This window comes from Centroberyx affinis, unplaced genomic scaffold (genome assembly GCF_046629955.1).
Source record: "Centroberyx affinis isolate AG114_WGS23_722 - 3 ecotype Tasmania unplaced genomic scaffold, CSIRO-AGI_Caff_v1 ptg000113l_1, whole genome shotgun sequence".
Taxonomy (NCBI): Eukaryota; Metazoa; Chordata; class Actinopteri; order Beryciformes; family Berycidae; genus Centroberyx; species Centroberyx affinis.
In genome coordinates, this window is record NW_027278815.1 from 174,328 (window position 1) to 201,886 (window position 27,559).

At 40.5% G+C, this 27,559-nt stretch overlaps 1 protein-coding gene across 1 annotated transcript in view; it reads left to right on the plus strand.

Annotated features, from left to right (window-relative positions):
- Positions 1–18,744, plus strand: part of cubn (cubilin (intrinsic factor-cobalamin receptor)) — a 104,551-nt gene extending 85,807 nt beyond the window's left edge. Inside the window, exons 55-67 of the mRNA XM_071527520.1 lie at positions 757–913; positions 1,332–1,481; positions 2,392–2,580; positions 5,295–5,424; positions 6,503–6,720; positions 7,191–7,390; positions 7,500–7,662; positions 9,442–9,650; positions 12,590–12,734; positions 15,163–15,344; positions 16,107–16,272; positions 16,997–17,232; positions 18,637–18,744. Of these exons, the coding sequence (XP_071383621.1) occupies positions 757–913; positions 1,332–1,481; positions 2,392–2,580; positions 5,295–5,424; positions 6,503–6,720; positions 7,191–7,390; positions 7,500–7,662; positions 9,442–9,650; positions 12,590–12,734; positions 15,163–15,344; positions 16,107–16,272; positions 16,997–17,232; positions 18,637–18,744 (2,253 nt within the window). The remainder of the gene's footprint in view (positions 1–756; positions 914–1,331; positions 1,482–2,391; positions 2,581–5,294; positions 5,425–6,502; positions 6,721–7,190; positions 7,391–7,499; positions 7,663–9,441; positions 9,651–12,589; positions 12,735–15,162; positions 15,345–16,106; positions 16,273–16,996; positions 17,233–18,636) is intronic.
- Positions 18,745–27,559: the final 8,815 nt, after the last annotated feature.

A 27,559-nucleotide genomic window follows, 5' to 3' on the forward strand; every position in this document is an offset into this window, starting at 1 on the left:
CCCAAAAGTAGCTTAGGACAGCACTGTTGACAGGTCTGCAGTTATTTGCGTAAACATTAAGGACATTTTAAGGACATACGTAATTGAGACCAAGGTTATTATCAATAACTAGGTGTGAAAAGACCTAGTTACAAGACTAGTACAAGACTAAAACTAACACTGAAACTAATAAAAACTAAACTAAAACTAAGCATTTTCAAAAATAAAAACTAAACTAAACTAGTAAACCTGCTTTAAAAACTAATTAAAACTAGATTGAAATTGAAAATAAAAAGTCAAAACGAAATAAAAATAAAAACTAATGAAAAATGCAAAACTATAATAACCTTGATTGAGACAACATAGATTCACCCTATTTGCTAAAATTAAATTCTGGTGTCGGTATGCACACTGTCAGGAAATCTTCTCCACACAGGAAGTGACGAATCAAAATTTAAGAATGTCCAAAGTGTCTCCTGAACAGCAGTGAGCGGCTGATCCATCCAGAGAAAGCTGGGCTCAACAAGGTCCTATTTTTTGTCTCACTAGTTCTTTTGGTATCCTTCGGTATAGAGACAGGCTTGTTACGGTTTATGGATGGATGTCACCCCACAGGATTTCTGGATATTGAATTCCTCAAAATTCAAACAATTACCTCTTGCTGCGATTTGGAGCAGGCAACGTGTGAAGTTCCTTAGTACAGCTTTCAACAAATCTCACAGTTCATGGATGGTTCTGGATGGAAGTCTCAGTATCTCTTTGTGTATTTCCATGCAGGTGTGGTCAGGTCAGACCCAGGCTGGTGAAGCTCTGCTGGCGACGGGTTGTGGCTCAGTGGCCCCGGGCCCCGTCATCGCTCCATTCAACATCATCACCACCCGATTCCAGGCCACCGGAGCCACCGGCAGGGGCTTCTCAGCCTCCTTCAGCACCAGTAAGAATGGGACAACTATTGATTGAAACATTGTCTTGAAAATTGAATGGAGTTCATAGTGTGCAGACTCTACGACTACTTCTCTAAGTTGTTGTAGTATATGCCAACAACTTTAAGTATACAAACGGCTATACTGTTCTGCACAAGAGCCCAAACTAGCAGCCAGCCTTGTCTAAAATATAAACCTACAAACGCGGCTGCTGCACGCCGTTATGACTGCTAGTGGCTATATTTTATTCTTATGTTTTTATACTATTGTGAAGAAAACCTCTCAGACAGTGCATTGGGAGCCATTGTGTAAAAGCAAAAGTGATGCAGCGAGGTATGAGGTAGCAAAGCACCAATTAACACAGTAAAGCAAGCCCCACAGGATGTTATTGCTCTACCATAATATGACTGGCTCTGTCTTCCGTGTCAGGGTGTGGTGCTAACTTCACTGCTCCCAGCGGTCGTGTGGTTTCTCCAAACTACCCAGCCGACTACCCCGATCGCTCCAACTGCAACTACACCATAGACGCTGGAGAAAGCACCGTCATCGTCCTCACCTTCAAGGCCTTCCAGGTCGAAGGTAAGAGAGGGTTAGAAATGGCAACCTGTCAAAGCTCAAATCATGGGGCAAAAAAAGCTACGATGCAACGTTGCCACGCCTCCCAGGTTCATGAACCTGGGAGGTGTGAACAACTGACTATGCTTTATATTGAAAACCAATGCTTTTCAGCAATAGCCTTCTTCAGGGTTACAGGGTTGCATGCATAGTCAGCAGTAAATATATTCAATGGCATCACAAATGGCCACCTCAGGGCATATTAAAACATCTAAAGGAAATCTATAAAAAAATCCAAAAGACTTTTTGTTTTCTAAAGAAATATAAATGACCTCCTCTTGGGCCTTTCAGAGACCTTCTCCATGCCTATAGAAGAAAAGGCAGAAACAGAATGCTGAGCTTCTTTTTAGCACATGTACATAAAACTGCATGATGCTAAAAACTAAATACATTTTCTGAACTGTACATTGTTTGACAAGCGAGGATCAATATTAGTGGGATATACAAACATAAGCTAAACTTACTCTCAACTAAACTTAAGCTCAGGGGTGACCGCGCCTTTGCTGTTGCAGCCCCTAGACTGTGGAACAGCATCCCCCTCTCTGTCAGATCTGCCCCCTCCATTGATTCCTTCAAGTCCAGGCTCAAAACACACTTTTATTCTTTAGCGTTTGGATCCTCCTGATGTAGTTTGATATGTGCCTGATTTGTCGATCTGTACCCATGAGCTGTGTGTGTTGATGCTTTTGTTGGTGTTTTTGTTTTTAGTCTTTTATTGTGATTTTACTGCCTGCTCTGGTTTGTACAGCACTTTGGTCAACGTGAGTTGTTTTTAAATGTGCTTGCTTTAGAAATAAATCTGACTTGACTTGACTTGATACAGTATATGGCTTTAACCTGTGTGTGTGTGTGTGTGTGTGTGTGTGTGTCCTAGCCCACTCCACCTGTCTGTATGACGGGCTGAAGGTCTACAGAGGCCTGGCTCCTAGCGGCCCTCCTATGGCCACACTGTGTGGTACCAGCATCCCCGGGCCCTATTCCACCTTCGGCCCCATGATGCTCCACTTCTATTCTGACTCTATCATCACCGACAGCGGCTTCATGGCCGAGTATCGCTCCATACGTAAGTAAGAAGAAGGAACGATTACTATATTCTAAAGCAGTGATTTCTCAACGTTTTTCACATCAAGGACCCTAATTTAGTCCACATTAGAACCACGGACCCCCATTTGATGAGATTTTGTCTCTCGGGCCCAAATCTGAGAATATTTTTATTGTTAGATATGATTTTGTCCAGAATTCCATGACTATCTGTATTGTAGGTAGAGAGATAACAGTGAAACTATGATCAAAACAGTCATTCTCCTACATTCTCTAATTGTGTTAACTTCTTCTTCAATTTGCTGGGGACCCCCTGGAACCCCCTCAAGGACCCCTGGTGGTCCCCGGACCCCACGTTGAGAACCACTGTTCTAAAGAACAAATTAAAGCCATCAACAAACAGTCAGCTGTAATAAACAAGTAGTCCTAGTTCCATGCTTACTAGCTGTGAGCATCTTGGCAAATAATGTAATGAAATCAATCACGATTTAAGATTAAAAAAATCTTAATTTTGCCTGAATGAACATAAAATATCCCTGCACTATAGGCTACGTAGGCCAACAGGGGTTAGGGTTAGGATATGAATATGTCACCATAAATGCGCACACTCATGCACACACACACACACACACACACACACACACACACACACACACATATATATATATATACACTTAGAGGAATATTTAGAGGAATATTCATTTCTATGTCACTGATCCTCATATCAGATACAGGGAATCATATCAGAGAATTTCCTCAATATTAAAATTGCTAATAAAAATGTCAGAAATTAGATAATCCCCCCCCCCCACACACACACACAGTCACGGTCTGGCCTGTCTAGAGGTTGTTTACTCCATCCTAGGGGGAATGTGTGGAGCACTCCATTCACAACAGCTGGGGGGAATGTGAAGAATGGCAGGACACTAAGCTTTCTAACAATCAGAGGGGATTTGACAGAGTGGCCTGATGGGTAGGGGGGGTAGAGAGAGGGAAAGAGAGAGAAAGAGAGTGAGGATTTTGTAGTATAATCAATAAAAGACGTGACCATGTTTTCAATTGCCAAACATTTCTCAGCAAATTTCTTTTTTTTTTCAGATTTTTAATACATTTTCACATAACAGACCACATCCATATCCTCCACATCCTATTTGTGCAAGGATTTGAACAACTGGAAGACATTTCCATGACATGAAAAACTTTGACTCAATATGGGATGACGCCCTATACCCTACCTGACTGCGGAGTTAGTGGGTAAACATATTGTGATGACTCTGGCAGGAACCAATTGTGCACAGCAAGTATAGTTGCCAACAGAGCTTTTATTTAGCAGCCAGCACAGCAGCACAGCAGCTTAACTACTCTCTTGCTACCCGGATCATTCTGGCCCAGTTCAACCCCTGCCTATAGCCAGTTCATGATTTACAGTTGCTGTTCTAAATAGGGTTGTAGCCGAATCCGAATCCGTTATTCGGGAAAGCACAAATAATGCGATGGAAACAGACATTTCTTCTACCCGAATTTGCTTGTTACTATTCGGAAAAAAAAAAAGCCATGACTGGCATGTAAATAAAGGACTTGATTTTCCCTTTATCATTTGTTAAACAGAAAATGAAGTAGTAAAACACAAATGAAAAAAGCCCATTTTGGTACTGTAGCCGCTGTGCGTCTTTCAGAGCGGAGAGAGAGAGAGAGAGAGAGAGAGAGAGAGAGAGAGAGAGAGAGAGAGAGAGAGAGAGAGAGAGAGAGGGAGAGAAGCACTCAGCAGAGGGAGGGAGGCTGTGTGTGCTCAGCCTGTGTGACACAGAGCTTCAAGGGAAAGCGAGAATGCTGTATGTATCAGCCATAGGTTTCATGGAATTTAGTTAAAAATAAAAAAAAGAGAGAGAGAGAGAGAGATGAAAAGTACAGTATGAGGATGTGGAAATATATTTCATAATTAATTATATGCCAATATTAAATCAATTTGATGCTTTGCTTTGCCAATGAATATTAGGTTAGAAAATACAACATTTGCCCGATTTAACGTGACGTCCGGTATAAACCACGCCCGCTTCCGGTCTTCTATCCGAATACAGACACAGAGACAGATCATTTTGTTGGTTGAACAGATACAGATACACATAATGACGTCTCTGTACACCTCTAGTTCTAAACACCCAGTGTCTGGTAGGTCTTTCTTGGGAAAAATCCTCCAGTGCACAGGAGGTGATGTGTTTCATGTGGTTTGTTTGGAATATATAGAGGAAGAACTGGATAATTTGCATGAGCAGCTGAACATACAAAAACATGTTATCTACAGAAACCGCTAAGCATCATAGATGGTGACAAAATCAAAAACAAGACTAAGAGTCTAACAGTCTAACAGTTTTGTGGAAGCGTTCCTGCCAGGAATCGAACTTGGGTTTCCCAATTAAGAGTCTGCAGTCTAACTCCCTAAGGCACGAAGAATCTCACACATGACCTCTGTACTGTATGTTCTTTTGAACTAGCCATGCAATAGCGACTTTTTAATTTTTTGCTTGAAAAGTGCCTTGGAATTCCTTCCTCTTTCATTTAAGCAGCATCCCCACACTAAAGAGCACCTTCAACAGATGTCTCCACACACAGAAACCCAATGACGTGAGTTACAATACTGCAGTGAGTCAGTCAAGACAAGCTGGCAAGTATTGGGAATGTGTAAATGGGACCTCTTGTCTAATGATATACTGTGTGTGTGTGTGTGTGTCCCCACAGCGTGCGGTGGTTTCTTCAACAGCACAGCGGGTACGGTGAGCAGTCCGGCGCTCTCTATGACCAACTACCACCACAACATCAACTGTACCTACCACATCATGGTCCGACCAGACAGAGTGGTAGACCTCAAGTAAGACTAAACTGACTGGACTGGACTGGACTGGACTTACTGGACTACTTGACTGAAGTGGGAGATAGAAAATTGATTTGGATCATAGCTTGTTACAACGCATTATGTAATAACACAACAAAATGTAATACATTTTCACTTCATTATAATAACACCCACATTTTGTAATAATCTGCCGCATTTTGTAATACACAGCTTGAACGCAATATGTAATACATTTTCCCGCATTTTGTAAAAATGATTATATATTGCGGTGTGTGTGTGTGTGTATGTGTGGGTCTCCTGACATTTGTGTTTACCAGTACTTAGATGTTTGTGTCAGTATAACACTCAGTGTCGTGCAGTTTCTATGTCTCTATGAACCCTGAAGTACAGTTTCTATGAAGCTAAGGAATACAGTGACACTTAATGTAGTTTTGACCAATGAAAGATACTACTAATCTACTGAACTAATAGTATCTTTTTAAAATGAATTTTGAGTCAGTATGATTCATGCTAGAATGCATAAAATAAACATTATTGTTATAATGTTATAACGATTTTTATGAATGAAGACATCCATTTTGGTTGGTTATTACATAATGCACCATATTATTACATTTTCATCAAAAAAAAGTGCAACTCCCATATTTTATAATAACCACCGCAATATGTAGTAATTTATTACAAAATACGGGGAAATTTATTACATATTGCGTTCAGGCTGTGTATTACAAAATGCGGCAGATGATTACAAAATGCGGGTGTTATTACATAATGAAGTGAAAATGTATTACATTTTGTCGAGTTATTACATAATGCGGTTTTATTACATAATGCATTGTTACATAGCTTTTAATAAAAAAAAGCTCCTATAAATGTTACTGGCTTTAAAAATCTCAATAAAACCTTAGTAAAAGACTGTGGTTGTACTGGACAGCTCAGAGTATTCTGTAACTGTGTGAATGTGGCAGGATATTGCTGGAAAAGAACATGGAGCTTAGTAAACACTAGAAAAAGCTATTTACACCATTTCTCAACCTCTTTATATCTTCTGTTACTTTCGTTACTTTTTTTGTGTCTCTCTCTCTCTTCACAGGTTCAACACCTTCCACCTGGAGGCGTCCTCCTCCTGTCGCTATGACTACGTGGCAGTATATGATGGACAGGACACCTTGGCACCGTTGCTTGGGAAGTTCTGTGGTACGGTGCTCCCACCTGACCTTCGCTCCTCCACCAATCAGCTTTTCCTCGTCTTCAGGACGGATGCCACAGTGAATGGGATTGGCTGGAGGGCCACCTACAGCGAGACACTGGGTAGGTGGGAGTTATGATGATAATCAAGGAGATCTTTATCAAAACTGCTCTTTATTTAAAGATGCATTAGGCTATTTTCATACGTTATCACCTCCAAATGGCAGTGAGAGGTAACTGTTTGAATTTTGAGGACTCGATCATCCAGAAATCCTGTAAGGTGGCATCAGTACACTCATGAAAATGAAAATGTGTGCATCTGCTTATGTGAAACAAATTGGTAATGTGGCATGGAAAAAAACAAGCACTGATCCTGTACAGACCCACGGCATTACCATCTAGTTTTTACAAATGAAACACTTTCAACTATTTTTGATATTTCCCATTCCCAGGAAAGCACATTGTGTCTTATCTTAATATTTGTCCTCTCTCCCCTCTCCCTTACCTCCATTAGTCTTTTTGCAGCAGCCTCTCAGTTTTTAGAAAGCCCAGTTATGTTTTGAAACAGTGGCTGACTGTTTTGTTGTCTGCAGGTCCAGCACAGGGCTGTGGGGGCTACCTGTCCATGCCCATGGGCATGTTTGGCTCTCCAGACCCTAACCTGGACGGGTTCTATGAAACCAGGATGGACTGCCTGTGGACTATCGAGATGCCGGTCAACAAGGCCGTCAACCTGAGTTTCACATCCTTCGACCTGGAGAGCTCCTCCACCTGCCGCTACGACTATGTCAAGGTAAGGAGCACCAGGTCATCGGAAATTCATGGGGAATGTGTTATTTAATTCATCAGAACACAGTGTAATTCAATTTTATTACTGTCTTCTTTGTGTCTCCCTGTGTCAGGTGTATGACGGGGACAACCTGAACTTCCCTCTGGTCGGGACGTTCTGTGGAAACTCCCTCCCTGCTTCCTTCGTATCAGCTGGGAACTTCCTGACTGTCCGCTTTGTCACTGACAGCTCAGTACAGAGACGGGGGTTCAACGCCACCTACAGGGCTGTAGACTGTAAGACATCCTCTACTCCACTTCTCTCCTGTAACCTACTCTGCTCTGTACTGAAGCAAGGTTTCAATACCACTTAAAGCAGTGATTCTCAACCTTTTTCCTATCAAGGACCCCTAATGTAGTCCACAGTAGGACCACGGACCCCCATTTGATGAGATTTTGTCACTCGGATCCAAATCTGAGAATATTTGCACTGTTAGATATGATTTTGTCCAGAATTCCATGACTATCTGTATTGTAGGTAGAGAGATAACAGTGAAACTATGATCAAAACAGTCTTTTCTTCTACATTCTCTAGTTGTGTTCACTTCTTGTAAATGAAATAATGGTGAAGTTTAACAATTCATCCATTTGCTGGGGACCCCATGGAACCCCCTCAAGGACCCCTAGTGGTCCTCGGACCCCATGTTGAGAACCACTGACTTAAAGGGCTGTAGACACCATCCACTCTGCTTTAATCTACTTTTTTTTATGATCAACATTTTATTTGGTTTTTAAACAGACATAACAACTTTAAACAATGGGCAGTTGTAGAAACAGAGAAAAGAACTTACATTTAAAAAAAAAATATATATATATATATATATATATATACACAAAAAAAATCTGTTCCATTTCAGACTATATCTATCTACCTGATTATTAATCCTGAAAGACAATTTCTCATAAACTGCTACAATTCCAAGATGAGAGAACCACAGAACTAGATTAGTACAATTTAAAATAATTAATAGAGTATACTGGACACCATCAAGACTGCATAGAGTTAAATTTAGAGATAATCCACTTTATTCTACTCTGCTGTACTGTTTTAGTTTACTTTATTCTGCTTTATTCTACTCTGCTTTACTCTGCTCTATACAGAAACAAGGCTTCAGCGCCACCTAGACTGTAAAATACTGTCTACTGTGCTCCACTTGTTTTTCTATGTGTTCTTTATTGCTTTCAATTCATCAGTCAAAGTAAACAAAAATATTGAAAAATAGAGTTACTGCACAGAATGTCTCAGGTGGGTGTGATTTTGTGAACTGTAACTATAGACATTTTCTGCTTCTCCACTCATTCAAAAGTCTTATATTTAACTGGATTATCATTAAAACCATCATCCAGGTTATCTGTAATAAAAATGTTCGAATTTTTGATGAAACTAGAAAGAAGAAATATGCAAATGAGTGAGCAAAGAATTCTGTTGCAGGCAGCAGTTTGGGCAAAATAAGTTCAGTCTACATTTTATCACTGCGTCCTTTGTTCAAACAGATTCCACAGTAACTGTGACAAAAAATTTTCTCAGACATTAAGACCAGAGCTTTTTAAAACCCTGCACTTATTAAATCATACTGTGAAAAAAAAAAAAAACACAGGTGAAATCACTTCCTAGCTGGTTCAACAAATTGGCAACAAATCAACATGCCTGTGGTGACAAAGGCTGTGAGAGTCCTTGGTGGTGCAACCATAATGTGGCACTAATACAGTGTATGCATGTATGCTGGCTGGTTTAAACTTGTGGCACTAATACAGTGTATGCATGTATGCTGGCTGGTATAAAGGTTAAAAGGCATTATTTAAGCTTAACAGCTCTTCTCCTCCTTTTTTCCCCTCATGCTGTACTCTGGTCTTTTCTATTCTGACTGAAGTTTACACTGCAAAGATGAAAGATAAAAAAAAAAATTAAAGTTTTTGAAATCAGACTGCGTACGCTCACATGTAGCTACTATATAGTACAATTGTGCCCATACTTGTGCATTCTCTTAATTTGTCAATGTGTCTGCCTTCCTTCAGTGCTGTGCGGTGGGACTCTGAACGCCACCACCACCGTCCAGAGCCTGACCTCCCCCTTCTTCCCCAACGCCTACCCACCTTACACCAACTGCCGCTGGATACTGGACGCTCCGGCCCAGGAGACTATCAAGGTGGCCATCCAGACCTTCGTCCTCCAGCCCAGCCAGAGCTGCTCCGCCAACTACCTGGAGATGAGAGACTGGCCTGTGGTGAGTTCAGAGGCAGGATGCTGGACCCTAGGTACCATACCAGACTGTGCCACACTGTACCAGACCAGACTGTACTGTGTCATACCAAACCATACACTATAGAGGCTTTGCGGTTGCATCTGCAGAGTTTTTGCAGTGTGCAAATCTCATAGCAGCCACATCTGGCTCCATCATTGAGATCTAGTGAAGAATTGTCTGTGCACAAATAATGTCTGAATATAACGCATCCAACCAGGCTAGAAAAAGAGCAAACACTGTAAGTAAAAGTGAATTGTCTGATAAGGTAGAGTTGTTTTCAAATGTAGGTTAGTGTGACACAGTAAACTGTCTTGTCTTTAGCCCTAGTCTCTACTATAAAAAACACTGTGAGATGTAGCTTGCAGCTCAGTTAACCTGAACAAACTGTTAGCTAGTCACTACTATCCACTGCTAATGTTAGCTGCTACTAGATATGTTGGGAGCATATCTATAACCACTAACTAACCATATTAAGCGAATACAGAGCTGGGGAACATCTTTTTCAGGTTCCCATTATGTGCTATATAGAGCTGGGGAACATGGGACCCTGGTAACATAGGACCCTGGGAACATAGGACCCTCGGAGAGCACATATGTAGAACTGGGGAACATAGGACCCTGGGAGAGCACATATGTAGAACTGGGGACCATAGGACCCTGGGAGAGCACATATGTAGAACTAGGGAACATAGGACCCTGGGAACGTAGGACCCTTTGTCATGTTCCCATTATGTGCCATATAAATCTGGGGAACATAGGACCCTGGGAACATAGAAATGACCCCAATATGTTAGCCACTGCACAAATCAGATGTGTGCACAACAAGACAGTGATGGTTAGCTGTCCAGATACTATGGTTAGCTAGCTAACAAGCTGACATTATTTAAATAAAAAAATCAATCAGATGTATCGATGATGAAATGATCAGTTCCCTGTCAAAAATAGCACAGAAATGAACCATGTAGGCTACTGTGTATTGCATTCTGTTGACACAGCCAAGTCATACGTAGGTAGAAAAGCAATCTTGTTCACAGCTGTTCACACTCTACCAGCTACCTGGAGATGAGGGACTGGCTTATTAGTCCATGGGCCACACCAAAAATGATTAGCACCCAAGTGGCAAACTCTTTTGTGTGCCAAGTTGTTTGTAGGGTCCATATGAATAGATTGCTGTATGATTACCTTTCCACAGAAGTAGCACTGTGCCTGTTTATTGTGTCATTATGTAGCAGTAAGAATATATATAGTAATAATAATAATAAGAAGAAGAAGAATATGAACTAGAAGGGCACTTGGAGAGCGCAGACCCCCACCAAGGTTCGTGCTATTATTGCTTGTTCGTGAGTCGGACCCGGATCCGCTCCAAAATTTCATGGGTTCTTCCTTGGCCCATGCTACACCCTTCCACGAAGTTTCATGAAAATCGGGCCAGTAGTTTTTCCGTAATCCTGCTAACAGACAAACAGACAAACAAACAAACAAACGGCACCGAAAACATAACCTCCTTGGCGGAGGTAATAAGTATAAGAATTAAGAATAATAAGAATAGTAAAAATAATAATAAGGATACATTTTATTTGAAGTGGCTTTCAAGGAACACAAGGACACTGTACAATACAAAAGAGGGTACACAGGCACTACACAAAAAATGCAGATGTAAATACAAACAGCAGGAATGTAGAAGGTACGCATTGATGGACCTGATGGAGAACAGGTGGATAGACCCACTGGCTGAACCTGTCCACAGGAGTTGTAGCTCCACTAGATGTCACTAGTGACCTCCACAGTGAATACATAGTTCCATCAGAAAATGAACAATCTGAATTCCACCATTGCATAAAGTCAAGTTGCATTGTGTCTTGTGGGATAGACTGTCGGAATTTAAATGGTAATTTAGCCCAATTTCTTTATTAGTCTGCAGTTATGAGAGTAAGCAAGCTCTAGATCAAGAGTCAGTCAATCAAGTCAGACAATCAATCAAGTTTCTGAGGTCAAATATCTAGGTCTAATGTTGGACCATCACCTGAAATTTGACAAACATGTCAAAAAAATTAGTAGGACTGTAAAAGTCAATCTGCACACATTTAGACTAATCAGAGACTGTCTAACATTTGATGCAGCCAAAATATATATGCACTCAATGATCTTCTCACACCTCAGTTACTGTGTTACCTCATGGTCACAGGCAAGTTCATCAGTGACTAAACCCCTAGAGAGATTATACAATCGCACAATAAAAATATTGGGCAAAAGGCCAATAAGATCACACCATTGTCACATCCTGAGAGACCTGAACATGCTAAGTTTTGACAACTACATTGCATTTGCAAACGCCAATCTTATCTGCAAGTGTTTACATGGCCAGGCTCCTCAGGCTCTCTGCGACATGGTGCGACCATTACAGGCCTTTGGCTTGTCCTCCAACTGTAAAGTATCATACCGGAAAACTTCCTTTGGCCAGACGTCCTTTTCAATAAAGGGAGCTAACACATGGAATGCGCTGCCTACTGAACTCAAAACAGACCAAAATTGTCAACATTTTAAAATGAAACTGAAGGAATTTTTAAAAGACAATCAATCATGTAGTCATGTGTAGGGGTGGGGGGGTGGGGGGGGGGCAGGTATGTAGGGTATGTGTATATATATGTATGTATACATATGTGTATATATATGTGTAAGTGTCTGTATGTTTTATGTGAACATGTTTTATGTCTGTTATTTTAAAGGCCCTTCTAGGGACGGGCATTGGAAATTAGCAGTAGCTATAAATGCTGTGATGCATTGGATAATTGTGCGCAATTCTCTATGCTTAATGCATCTGTCCCTATCAAAAAAACATTAAATAAATAATAATAAATAACTTATTATTATTTATTAGCATTTTCATTCCCACTGAGACAAATTCTCCTCTGTGTATCCAGGGAGACTATGGACAGTCACATAAGTTCTGTGCAGCAGACAATCATGTACCAGACTTCTACAGCTACGGCAGAACCATTCACCTGAACTTCAAATCTGATGCCTTCATGGCAGGAAACGGCCTGAGTCTCACCTATCAGGTAGCAGGTAGGTACTACAGGTAGACAACATGATGTATGGCTGACCATTCAGTCGGTGAAGGTAATCCATCACTGTGAATGAGAAGGCGACAATCGCGTTTTAATATCAGAATTTTAATAAGATAATAATAAGATAATAATTTTAATAAGACTCTCAAATGAAAAACTATAAAATAAGGTTCAAATACCATGCTTTTATTTTGACGTGTGCATTGTAAATGCTCATGCATTTCAGTTTTCTGGATGTAAAACTTCCATATGAGTGTTAAATAAAAACTTGAAACTTAAACTAATAATTTGAATATAAACGTTTACATTTTGAAAGAAGTTCCAGTCACCATTTCATATTAATGCGCGCATTCAGGAACACAGAGTACTGAGATGATTTCTGCTTCTCGGTTTTCCTCTCTAAAATAAAACCAATAGCTAACATTCTCTGCAGTTACGTTAGGACCGGCTGTCAATCACAACCCATTCCAGCACCCATTCCAACACACAAACCGATTTTACAGTTTGGCTACAGTTTCTTTACTGGGTGTATCTCGTGATATTTAGACAGTGTTTATTTAAAATGAAAAACATCTAAGATGTGGGAAAAATAGGAATCTCATAATGTTAAAATAAGATAAAAGAACTGGAAAACCATTGATGTAAAACAATAAGTGAATGCAAGAAATGAGCAAAAACTCCAATCATGCTGGAATGTTCCTTTAAGTAAAAGTAAATAGAAAGTAGCTCATTTAAAATGTACTGAGAGTAAAAATTTTGTTGAGTTGCTTAAAAAAACACTGACATTATTCCATATGATCTTTCCCAGTTACCCAAAAACAGTTGCTATGGGCAAATTTAATTGTGAGTGTGCAGTCCAGTTTTTCCAAATTAATAAGATAATTATCGCATAATTCTGAGCTATCTCATAATTATTCATAAGACTTTGGGTTGGGCATTTAGGCTTCAAAATAAAAGCGCCCAAGGTTTCAACATAGAAATAGATTTAAACTGACTTAGGCACACTTAACAAATTTAAGTCTTATTTTCTGTTTTTTCTGACCAGTGTAATGGCTCATTAAATTAAACAGGTGTCATGTTGACCTGTGAAATGCAGCTCTAAAACCACACATCAACATCTCCACTCTGTTTTATCAAGATAATTATCACAGAATTATGAGATAATTATATCAGAATTATGAGATCTTTTCTCAGAATTATGACATAATTATGTCAGACTTATGACATAATTATCTCAGAATTATGAGATCTTTTCTCAGAATTATGACATAATTCGCTCATGAATTCGGAAAAACTGGGCAGATTTAAAAAAAAAAAAAAAATTCAGGTGAATACAATAGGCTTCTGTATAGTAACACAGATAAAATGCATGTCGAGCAACTAAAGAGGCCATGTGAAAATATTGTGGTTATGTGCTGTGCTAGGGAGATCATGAATCTCTCCTCCCACAACTATATAAACTTCTATTTTATTATTTATGTTAACTCTTTATAAAAGAACACATGTTGTTAGACTATGTTGACCATTATAAAAATTTGATTCTGAAATTCATTAGTCATTATTTGATCTGTGATAAAAAAAAAAAAAAAGCTTTTAAGCTTAAAACATTTAAGCTTTTAATAAGCATTTAATGGCACAGTTAAACATTTCCATTCACATGCTTAAGAACCCGTATTAGCTGAACTCTACCTCACAATTATTTCTAAAATAATAGCGATTATTTTGGCAGATATTCAATCCACTGAATGAAATCATACACAAAGCCAGCAGTAGTGCCACTATATTACTTGGGTATTAGGCATTACTGGTTTTAAAGGTCCCATATTACGTAAAATGGGATTTCCCTTGCCTCTTTGATTATAAAGGAATTGGATGTGCTATCTGAACATTGTAAAAGTATCAAAACGCACAATAGGCAACTAAATCCACACAATCCATATTAGAAAAGCGAGCCTCTAAATGAGCCGTTTGGACTTCCGTAACTTTGTGGCGTCACAAAGGTTCGCTCATTATCATTTTTGTAAGAAATAATAGACTAACAAAGTGTTTTTTCAAAGCGGTTGAACAGTTGTCATTGTTTATTACCGGAGAGTTTTCCCTACCTGTAGCCCCCGGGCTGCGGCGTCTCACGTTTCACTCTTGAAACGGTTAGCCAATCGGAACAGAGGGGTCGTTAATATTAATGAGCCTTAAAGACACAGCGACAGAAACAGACCGTTCTTGGCAAGGCTCAGAGAGATGCTGGAAAATGAACGTTGAAAAATGGATTGAGAGTGTTTTTGGTACATGACACCACACACACAGCTTTGAATGGACCTCAAGACAGAAAATAAAACTCTGGAAAGTGTAGAATATGGGACCTTTAAGGCAGTCCTCTGTTTCTGTTAGTTCTAGGCAAGTCTTCTGACTGTGGTGGCTTTTTGCAGGCTGTAGCCGGACCTACGAGCAGGCCTACGGTTACCTGAAGAGTCCTGGCTGGCCCGACATCTACCCCCACAACTTGGACTGTACTATCATCCTGAAGGCACCGCAGAACAGCTACATCTCCTTCTTCTTCAACAGCTTTGATATGGAGAGCCACAGCACCTGTAGCTATGACTACCTGGAGGTTAACAAGTAGCACACACACACACACACACACACACACACCTTAACTGACTGCATTCATTCCTTAACCTCTAAACCTAATCTTTATTACCATTACCCTAACCTAAACTAAACCTAATCCTAAACTAGCCCACTTTGGAGGATTTTCCTCATCATTCTATCCTTCCTTTGAGCACAGAACTACCTTTTCTATAAGATATTAATATTTTATATGATTTTAGATATACATTTTTGATAGAATCAAGGGCTTGCAATAATATATATATTTTGACGTGAAAATAGTGTATCAGCCAGCACCAATACACACTAATACAGTTAAATACATGCACATACACACACGTACATTCATGCACCAGTGGACATGTTTACTTGTGCACACACACACACATGCACACAAAATGTGGCTCACCCACCCAGTCACTTGATGACGTGATCGGCTGTAATCTGTCTGTGATCTGTCTGTTATTTGTCGGTGATTTTTTCCTGATATGCCTGTGATGTGTTAAGATGTGTCTTTGATGTATCAGTGATGTGTGATCTGTCAGTGATCTGCCATGATTTGTCTGTGATCTGTCAATCATCTGCCATTTTCTGTCTGATCTCTCTGTGATCTGTTGGTAATCTGTCGGTAATCTGCTGTGACTTGTCTTGATCTATCAGCAATCTGTCTGTGATCTGCCTGATCTACTGTGATCTGCCTGTGATGTGTCAGTGATCGAGTATAATCACTGACACATTCAGTCCTGTGTGTTGTGTCTACCAGGTTCGTAATGGAAGTACTGCTGACTCTCCACTGATTGGTAAGTTCTGTGGCAGCACCCTGCCCAGCCCCATCTTCCCACGATCCAACCTGCTCTACCTACGCTTCAAGAGCGACTTCTCCAACTCCCGGGACGGCTTCGAGGCCACGTGGACATCCTCCCCTAACGGTCAGAACCAAACTGCTTATATTGCTGACTGTTATAACGCTAGATCAGCTATGTGCAGAGTTCAGGGACTTTCTGCACTGCAAAAAAATCTCCATCTTAACAAGTCATTATTGAGTCATAAAATTTCCTTAAAACAAGTGAAAAAAAATCTGCGACTATCTTAGAATAAGGCAGATCACTGCACTACTGTCAACAAAATGCCACTTGATTCTAGAAAATTCTTGACAAGAACAAGTTGATTTACATCAGAAATAAGTGATTCTCTCACCCCAGTGGCAGATTTTTTCCACTTATTTTAAGAAAATTAGGATTTTAGAACTCAATATTAGACTGAATGACTGAAGATGGAGATTTTTTGCAGTGTGATCACTTATGCCAGTGGTTTTCAACCAGGGGCAATGCAGGTTTTCACTACAGCAGACCCAACAACCAGAGAGGAGGAACTAATCTGTGAAATGAGCTTCTGTAGTGATTGGTCGGAGTGAAAACCTGAAGAAACTTAGACCTGCTCTGTTTTGAACGATTGTAGATGGAGACATTTAGTGGATGTCAGGAGCTTGTGTAGTTTCAGTGGTTTTTGGTGGTTTGCCTTAGCTTAGGGTTTAGTGAATTCACACCCCTTGGTGCAAGCATGTGTATCTTTGTGTCATGTTTTTTTTATCTCTTCCTGCTTTCCATTTAGCTTGAGGTGTCCTTGTCTAATGTTGTTTGTCATGTCCAACAGGTTGTGGCGGCACTCTGTATGGCGACCACGGCTCAGTCGCAAGTCCCAACTACCCGGGCACCTATCCCAACGGCACCCACTGCGAATGGGGCATCAGGGCACCCACGGGCCGTGTGGTGACCGTCACCTTCTCCCAGATCAGCATCGACGACCCCGGTGATTGTCAGAACAACTTTCTGAAGCTGTACGACGGCCCGGACTCCTCATCGCCGCCTGTAGGACCTTACTGTGGAGTGGTATGTAACCCAGGAAGGCAGCTAACAGTCTAAATGTAGTGTATTTATGCTGCTGCGGAATATGCCATTCTTAGCTACGACTGCCTGATAGTGAGGCCAGTGTGACAATTCCTGTCTTCTTGGATGTGAAACCGCTCTCTAAATTCTATTCACATAGCAAAGAGACTCACCCTGATATGTCTTTTGTTAGATCTTAGTTAATAGTCGATGGGTTCTCAGATAGAAATAGGTTTGGAGGTAGTGTGATCAATTATGTCCAAGGTCATTATCCAGCAAAGAGACGCAGTGGCTCCTAATGGCTAACCACATTGAGGCACTGTGACTGCAAATACATTTGACACATTTATTTTTTTATTTTTTTAAGATTTATGGCATTTTATGCTTTATTAGACAGAGATAGTGTGAGAGAGAGACAGGAAGGTATGGGAGAGAGAGAGGGGAGGACATGACACATTTAAAACCTACTTTAGTGCTGATATACACTCACTGGCCAAAATAATTGGAACACCAGTTTTCCATAAAACATAAAAGCGCTTTTGTTAAGCAAAACCTGCAGCCCCTGTTCTTCATCTGCTTATCTATGCTGTTTTGTGAGCCCAGTTTGCATTTTCATTTTCAAGTTTAGGTATGTATGCACATTTTCAATACTAAAACGCAAAGCCAAAGTCCATGTCACATTTCATTTTCTCGCACTCTACGTCAGAACCCTGTCATTATTTACGTGAAAAAGGAAAAACAAAATCTGAAATAGCAGTTTATTATTGTAATTGCATGATCCATGACAAAAAGGAAATGGTAAATGCCACTGAATTTGATTTATGTCACCCTTGTTGCCGCAAACCCTACACAAAAACATGAAAATTAAATGCTAAATGGTGAATTGAATTATCATTTCCTTTTTGTCACATGAAAGCATGTAGCAAAAATGTTTGCTCCTTAGCTCCTTTGTACATATAGTTCTTTTTCATTTGCACTTTTAAGTTGGGCACTTATGCATTAAATTTGTTTTTCTGAACTAAGGAAACTTTTTTTGTCCTAGCCTTTTATTTGCATCGTGCAGAATTATTTTCCCATTTTTCTAGTTTACAATATTTAGAGTCTTGCACCTGCGTTACAATTGACCTTCATCTGAGCGCAACCAGCATCTTTACTTTTTTTCTGTTTCCCAAAATGAGATATCCACCATTTGAAAAAGCGACACCCGATTTTACAAAATCTGGATACTATATATGTGGGATATTAGAGGTATGGAATGAGGGTAGAGATTCAGGTAGTGATGTTTTCCTAACTGTGTGCACAGGTCTTGGGAAATTAACTCTTTAGATGTTTTTCCTTGATGGGTTTGAGTGTCGGGGCGTCTCGTCGGTTCCTCTTCTAACTCTCCTTCTTGCTGTCTGTCATCAGGAAACCGACATCGCTCCGTTCACAGCCTCCTCCCATCACGTGTTCATCGTTTTCCAAGCCCAGTACGCCATTCTGCCTTCAGGATTCAGACTCACCTGGAGCAGCTGAGAGGAACGCACGCACACACACACACACACACACACACACACACACACACACACACACACACACAGAGTTATTTGCATCATCATGTCTCTGAAACTAAACACCTACATTTTCTTTCAGACAAATCAATGTAAATAATACATTTATACTGTTATAAAAAAAATGAACCATGATCATAACCTGGATTTTATAATCATCTGTGTCTGTGTTGATAATTTTAGTACATAATGACAAATGTATATTTTTTGGAATTTATCATGGCTGAAATAAAGGACTTTGTTGTTTTGAATTGAATGTCTGTTCTGCTCACTCCCCACTATCTATGTTGTGCTGCCAGTACAAACCAGTACAAACTCCTACAGACAAACTGAGTCATTTCTCATTTTTTACAAGACACCTGCACTGAATTGTAAATTCATTTGTAGACAACTTCTTAAGACAGTTCAGAATAGACTGTCTATGCACTTAGAGGTAGGATTTAATGGGACCACAAACCGTTATGGAGGACCCAAATACTCAAAATGTAATTATATTATCAATAACTAAATGTACCAATTTATTTGGAATCACTCAAAATGAAATGATTAAATCAATCAATAAATTAATCAATCAATAATTAAATGTACCATTTTTTTTTTCCAGTTATAGTTTTTATTTCATCCTTCAGACAAACATACAATCAAACAACACAAGACTTAAGGCGCAAAGAAGGAAAGGAGATACATGAAATAAAATAAAAAGATACATAAAAAGGGAATATGAGTAATGAATACTACACAGGTATGTGCAGTAAAAAAAAACTAAATGAGTGTACAGATGAATACAGGAAATTATATCAAAACAACATAAAATAAATACAATTATCTTCAGGAAACTATTCTCCAAAAACACAATATTGATTTTTGTGACTGAAAAAACAATTAAATGCTGGTAAAATGTAATAACCAAGGGAAGATGGAGAAAAGTAATTTGGGGGCAATGGACTACAATGTGATGACAAATATGATGACAGATTTATTTAAGAGATGACAAATCGTTATATGTAGCATAAAGTAATGTAAAATTTCATTTTACATGTTCCATTTTAAATTTTAATTTCATTCTGTCTGTCTGTCTCAGTCTGGCTTTTTAATAGACTTTCTGTCTGTCTGTCTGTCTACCTCTCTCTACTCCTCTCTCTCTCTACTTCTCTACCTCTCTCCCTCTCCCACGTTTCACATCCACTCCATCTCTTAATAATAATAATAATAACAATAATAATAATAATAATAATAATAATAATAACTTTATTTCTATAGCACTTATTAAAAACAGAGTTACAAAGTGCTTTAGAAAAGCAGATTGACAACCAGTAAACACAACACAAACTAAAAAGGAAAGTAAAACAACATGAGACATGCAAATTTAAAACAAAAGAACATAAGAGCAATGAATCAAGTATTAAAAGTAAGTCTAAAAAAGTGAGTTTTGAGAAGGGATTTGAAGGAGGCCACTAAGCTTCTAACTATGGCAAGGCTCCTCTAAACTGACCTCTTGGTTGAAGACACCGGTATCAAGGAGAACACATGCAGGAGTGATTATTTGATTCCGTATATCTTCAACTCTCTTGGTAAAAAATAAACAGAAATATTCACAGACCTCAGGAGAATAGTTAAGAGCAGTACCAGAAGGAGTACTGACAACTGTGTTGAAAGTGTGGAATAAAATCCTTGGGTTATGAGAATTTTCTGAGATGAGCCTGGAGAAGTATAGCGCACAGGTTTCCCTAACCTTAACGTTGTATTCTTTCATGAGATCTTGTAAGCGAATATAGAAAACATTGAGTTTGCAGGATTTCCATTTTCTCTCCATTTTCCATTCTTTCTACTCCTCCGCTCCCTCTTTAGAGAACAGACCACTGGATCACTCAACCAGGGGGAAGAATTAATCAAAGGTTTTTACTAATTTTGAAGGGTGCCGCAGTGTCTATGGTGGTCTGGCAAAGGTCATTAAAATCATTCAACTAGTCAGCTGTCTGATGAGAGGGGGAGGAGTAGGTAAGAGAGGAGAGGAATACATGGGAAAATTCAACAGGTGTGGAGGGGCCAATGGGGCTGAAACGAATGGGAGCAGATTTGATTCTAGAGGGGACATGACACAATAATTCAAAACTAATACTGGAGTGGTCAGAGATTCCTCTATCTAAAACCTCTAGGTTCTCGAGACTCAGACCATGAGATATAGTAAGATCTAGAATATGTCCCTGATCATGTGTGGGCCCAGAGACATGGTAAAAGATTCCAATAATGTTAAGAAGTCCTGGGCAAAGGTATTGTCAGGGCAACAAATGTGAATATTAAAATCACCAAGAATAAGGATTCTGTCATGTCTGTCACAGCTGTCTGCGCAGCTGTATCCTTCATTGAAAACAATGGCCTTGCTCTGCGCAATGCCGCGATTGCGCGTTTGGTGTGAAAGCCCGGCCATGTCACTTCTCCATAGAACAACTCAGTGCTACTTTGGTTACCTAGTAACAAAGTGAGCGCCCCACTCCACTTTGTTTCTGCCACTTTTTTCATAAGCGAGGCAGATCACGGATTTCAAGCTGCTCTGCGGTTTTGGCTTGAAATCCACGGTCCGCCTCGCTTTTCAAAAAAGTGGCAGAAACAAAGCAGAGTGGTAATGTCATAGAGATAAAACAGACTTACTTACTGGTCATTTTTAGCTGTGTATACAAAAAATCCTCATTGGCTAATGTGGGTTATTGATGCACATTTGACTAGTGATATACTATCACATACAGTAATATAGCATTACAATATAGACATGGTTTTATGAACAGCATTCCTGTACTATATTGGGATATAGGTTGTGTTTGTGAGACATGGAGATGAAATGAAATGACAATTAACCATTACTCTTCTGCTCTTGTCTTCTTTCAGATTATACTGAGCAAGGACTCCGTTTGGAGGGCCCTCAAAGGGGCGTTCTCAGAGGAAGGTCATAGCCGCTGAGAGGAACACAAGCTAGTTGGGAGCAGGCTAGCCAGTTTGATTGATGACCTTAAGGTTACCAATCCACGGCTATGCTTCACCGACGACCCAAAAGAGGCCACACTGCCACAATGGCCAAAGCCATCTAACTCCAGCTCGGCACTTTGGGATATCTTATTCATTGCTGTGTCTTCTGGTGTACCCCAGCCATCTGGTACCCCCAAGGCCTCCGGGACCCCCAAGGCCTCCGGGACTCCCAAGGCCTCCGGTACCCCCAAGGCCTCCAGTACCCCCAGGATGATACTGAGCAAGGACTCCATTAGAAGGGTCCTCAGAGAGGCAACCACATGTGAGAAGTCCCAATACGGCAGCAAATATCGACCGAGATATGACCCCAAAACGGTTGAGAGTTGGCTAGCCAATTTGGTTAAAGACCTTAAGGTCACCAACCCGCGGCTACGCTGCACCGACGACCCAGAGGAAGCCACAGTGCTTCTCAATTTTGAGAATGCACTGTGGATGCTGTCAAATGAATCCATGACAATGCAGGATATGCTGGAGTACGCATCCGACACCACATCGGCACTTTGGGATACCTTGTTCACTGAGGTGTCTTCCTGTACCTCCCAGCCCTCCCAGAATGCCTGGTTACCAGCCGTTCGCCAGCCCATCCAAACAGCCCTGGCTGAAAAGGGGGAAGTTCCCTCTGCTCAGGATGGCAGTGACTTGGCTTCTTCTGCGGCTGTGGCACAGGAGGCTACTGTCACGGAGGGTGCCAAAGGCATTTTGGCAGAGGATCTTGGTGTCAAATCCCACTGTGCCCAGGCTCCAGTTGACCTGACCGCTGAATGTCCAGCTTCTGCTTTGCAGACTGACATTGTTGTGGTTAAAGATGACCTGGCCCCAAAGGTGGAGGGCCCCTCTGATGCCAGTAAAACAGCCACAGCCATTGTGGAATAGGACAATGAGTCCAAAATGAAGACTCATAGTGCCACGGACAGCGTGGATCAGTTTCTTAATGCTGAGGAGTCTGCTCATGATACTACTCAGTGCAACCTGGCCATAGATGAGCTGATCAAAGCAGCATTGGCATTGGTTAATATAACAAAGGGCAAATTGGATATAGATGAAAACGCCCCCACTGTGAAGACCCACAGTGACATGCACGCAGCACAAGAACATGGCGCAGGTAAACCCCCAAGGGGAGTGGAACCTGATGAACTGGCTTCAGTTGACACCAGCAGCCTGCAGATGAAGTGATGCAGTTCAAACTGTGCCTCCAGTGAGCTGGTTGAGTGTTCCCTGACTGTCAGTGAGGGTGTGGACGCCCAGAAGACATCAGATGTCTCCAAACTGACATCAAGTGTGTCTAACACCCCTGACCTTCCTCCAAATACCACAAACTGCCTGGGCAAAACCAATAACAAGGCAGTAATTTTTTAGGCAGTAGTAGTTTTTTAGGCAGTAAGGTGGGATAACAGCCATGTGAAAAAAGGGAAGAGAAGATTTTCCAGATGACGGTGGGACGTCACTGCGAAAAAGAAGGAAGAGGACGATGCTGAAGTCCACAGCAAGAGGGCAAAAAAAAAAGAGCTGCATCGGAAGATTTTTCAGAGGCCTCTGGAAATTTCTGTCGTGCAAACCTGACAAACAGAAAGACGACTATGGTGATGTTTTCCTCACTGAGGACTTCGCTTGGGACGTCACTGTTAAAGCTCCCAGCCAGATGGAGAAAGAAAAGACGTGCATCAAAGAGGAAGAGGACAGCAAGGAGGGAAAAAGAAGAAGGGTATCAGAAGATTTTTCAGAGGATTCCGGAAACTTCTGTCCTGCACGTCTGGCACTGAATAAGAAGAGAATGATAACACCAACAGTGGACATTAACATCATAGATCCATCATATCTACATCTGTTTTCCTCTTCAAAATTAAAAAAATAAATAAATATACTACTTTGTTGGTTATTTATTATTTTATATACAGTATGTATTGCTTTTTTATATGTTTAATGTACAACCTAGTGCACTATGATGGATCAATGAGACATCATCTTAAAAGAGTGATAATACAGCATTGACATCTGCTCCAAATAAATATAACATAACACTAGAAAAGGTTAAATTTTCTGAGGAAAATTTGTGTGCTTGCTTAAAGTGGATACAGACAACTTTTCAACTTTCCCCCGTTGTCCCCCCCTAGTGTTTCCAAGTGGTATTGTTGTTTGTGCCGCTGTTGCATAGACAACCGGATCGCTTTCTGTTAGAGCCTAGCTCTGTGCAACAGAACAAACCATCTGTCTGCTTATCAACTCCTTGATCATAACACAATATAGTAACTTTCACCACTGCTCATTTTAGAAAGGCCACTGCAAGAAAACGTGTTCTTTGTTTAGATTATCAAACAGACAATGGATCATCTGTTTGTTTCTGGCTGCTAGCATTAGCGTTAGCAACATGGCTAACGTTGCTAACGCTAGCTACGATAGCTAACGCTAGCAGCCAGAAACAAACATAGATGTTTGTTTCTGGCTGGTCCTGGCTTCCTTGTAGCTCCTGGTTCGTTTTCTGGCTGCTAGTGGTAGCTTTAGCAACGTGGCTACCGCTACCGCTAGCAGCCAGAAACGTTAGCAACATGGCTAACGCTACCACCAGCAGCCTGGCTACTGTCCAAACTACTACTGTGCAAAGCAAGAAACAATCCCAATTTGAACTAGAAACTCCGATCTCAGTGTTATGATAGAGGGTAGTGTTTCCACTGTCACTTCAGTTGTTCCACCGGCCGCCATTTCCGCTACTGGGGATAGCTACCGATAGCTACCGGGCCTCTTTTGGTTGCGCAATGGATGACGCACTTCCTTTGTGCCGTAAGTCGAGCCTTCCTTGTCCCGGGAGATCGTACCCGGTGGCAGACAGAATTGCATAGTGAAAGCGAGGCTTATAGGGAACCAATCTAAACGCCGATGGTGTCATTATTCTATAGACATTACACTGTGCAATCAACATTTACTTCATAATGATAAGTTAAAGCAAAAAAGTTGTCTATAGAGTCTTTAAGTTATCTAAAGTTTACCTAACGTTATGCCATTTAAATCTAATCTGTCTATTGTTGGTGTTTGTTCATAGCTAGGCTACGTACGTTAGTAACATTGACACATGATTTACACACAGACACATCAACAGAGATCAGTGTTGCTCACAACAAAGTAACGTTAACCATGTATATTATGCTAACGTAGCATTAAGCTAGTGCAAAAGTTAAATCTTAATTTAGCTGCATGCTCGGCTGCCTCTCCCGTGTCAAGGCCTCCTCTGTCTCCTTCCACCGCTGTTTCCCCCGATGACACAGAGCACTTCCTCTTCCAGGCTATCCAGGCGGATACTTGAAACTCCACCTCCAGTCTTTTTTATTTCTCTTGCCCTCTCCGCTCCCTTCTTCTTCACTTGCAACTTGAAGTCTGCCCATTTTTTTTTTTATAGCTTCGCTGTCTCTCACCATCCCTCCCACTGCTGACACAGCCTGAGCCACTTTGGCCCACCCTCTTCCCTTATTCTCTGCTGCAATCCCCACATTATCCATTTTCCCCAACAGTAATTTTTTTCTTATAATAATTTCTTCAGTCATAACTTCAAGCTCCTGCCTGGAGAAGTTTTTGGACCTCTTCCTGTGCTCCATGGTTTGTTTTTAGGCAGACGACCGTTAATACAAGCACTAGTCCATTTATCCGTTTTTTGGTTGCGCAATGGATTTGTAGCCTATATAGACAGCATTAATATTGATAAATGTATTTATTTTATTAAATAAAAAATTGAATTCAGTCTCATAGCCTCAGTGGTAGCAAGCCTAAAGTTTATTAACCATAATTAATTCAGGCCCTATTTTAAGAAGTTCGTAAGTAGGAAAATTAAAGAACTTCGTAAGAAATTGGACTGGAATTGCACCTAAGAGCCTTCTTAAGAACTTCCTAAAATTTCCTGTTAAGTCATTTCTTAAGCTCTATCTTAAGAACACATTGGTGAATCTGGCCTCTGGTTTGTTGAGGTCTGCCAGCAAGTGGCTAGCACAATTTCCCATAGACTGGAGTGAGACCAGAGACGGTTCAGAAAATTTTTGTTATAGAGCATCTTTTTGTGAGACACGTCTCGAGTCTTGTCATACCAGCAGTTGTGGTTTGGCAGTCATTTGGTCAATCAGAACCAAGATAACTGCTTTGTCGTCTTTTCCGCCACGATCTTGCGGTACTACAACTATAATGGACACTGGTTTTAAGGTACGCCTCATTTGCTGCAAACGTAATATGCTGTTTAACTTAACGTTAGGTAACTAGTTGCTAAAGTAACGTTACCTTGCCAAATCAAAGTTGAAGTGTGTCATGATAAATTCTTCCTAACGTTACCCCATCAAATCTTTCCCAACCTGTTTATATGCGGGTGGATAACTCGCACCTGTCGGCAGCGGAAATCTTTGTTTTAAGCAGCGGTAAATACGAGTCAACTAAACAAAATATCAGCAATTATGCTGAAATCGGGTTGTGTTTGGGGCTGTAATGCCAAATATGGCTTGGTACATAATGAATTAGGTTTAGGCTTTTTCCGTTTTAAAGCAGCCTAACGGAATTGCTGGATAGAGGCTGGCAGCAGCTCATGACCGGGTTTTGCGGCAGGCATTTTCTTACAGGTCAGTAATAAAAATGATAAACGTCGCTGTTGGGTAGCATAACGTGCAAGCTTGCTAGAGTGACAGTGATACAGTCCCGTTTGCTAGTCCCAAGGCGTTCCACTAAAAACCGTTATGGTAAAATCTTTCACTTCACATGTAGGTAAGGTTGCCTGACCAAAATTTTGCCAACATGATAAGCTTTCTGAAATCCTTGAGCCCTTTTCTGTTACACGAGTAAAACATATTGTCAAAGTGCCACAAATGTTTTATCCGCATGGTTTTTAATGGACCGCGGTTCTAGCACAGCACAAGTAGCACAACACACGCAGTGGTTTGTGATCTGGCTTTGCTATCATACCCTGCTTTACAGTCAAGATGCTTTACAATTGAGTCTGAAAGTAAATAACGAACAGTCCACAGTTTCTACTATAAAGCAAAACGCTAAAGAATGACTGGTTTGAGGTTGCTTTGTTAGATCAGCAGTTGAATTTGAATTTCTGCTCACTGAATCACACTAACAGCCTACTTTGTGTCACTGGCTGTCACTGTTTGGCTATATAACATAATATAAAATAAAAACAGAAAGTTATGATTAATTTGTATAAGACAGTGGCCAAAACAGAACTTTTGAGCATTTCTAAACATTTTGGTAAAATACAGTAGTTTGTGGACACATGCTTAAATAGGCTATATATTTAGGTTATGTTAGGTTATACACTAACAAATATCAACAGCAACGATGTTATCCACCCGGAAGTAAGTTCTTAGTTGTTGTGATGTCACGCTGATATGGCCTATATAGCAACTAAATCGAACGCGTGTCATATTTCGTATGACGGATCACATCACTGACGGAGTTTCGATAAAATAAAGATAAATTATATGAATAAGGATAAATGTTGTCTTTTCCCTTTATTTTCTTCTCAGAGTGCACCAGAATGCTTTGTTTACATGTTAAAATCGCAAAAAAAAATATTCTAGGGGAGAATGCCCCCAGACCCCCTACAGGGGTTTGGTTTACAAACATGTCACCTTTTTCACCTCTTATGAGTTTGCAGGTCTGTTATTTCGCCACACGTGGACTTGCAGACAAAGGGAAAGCGCGTTGTCAGCGTAACAGGTGTACAAAGCACAAGGGGATGCAAAGTCAGGGTTTCCGTTAGAAAAATTTGGTGCTGGTCCACGGGTCCT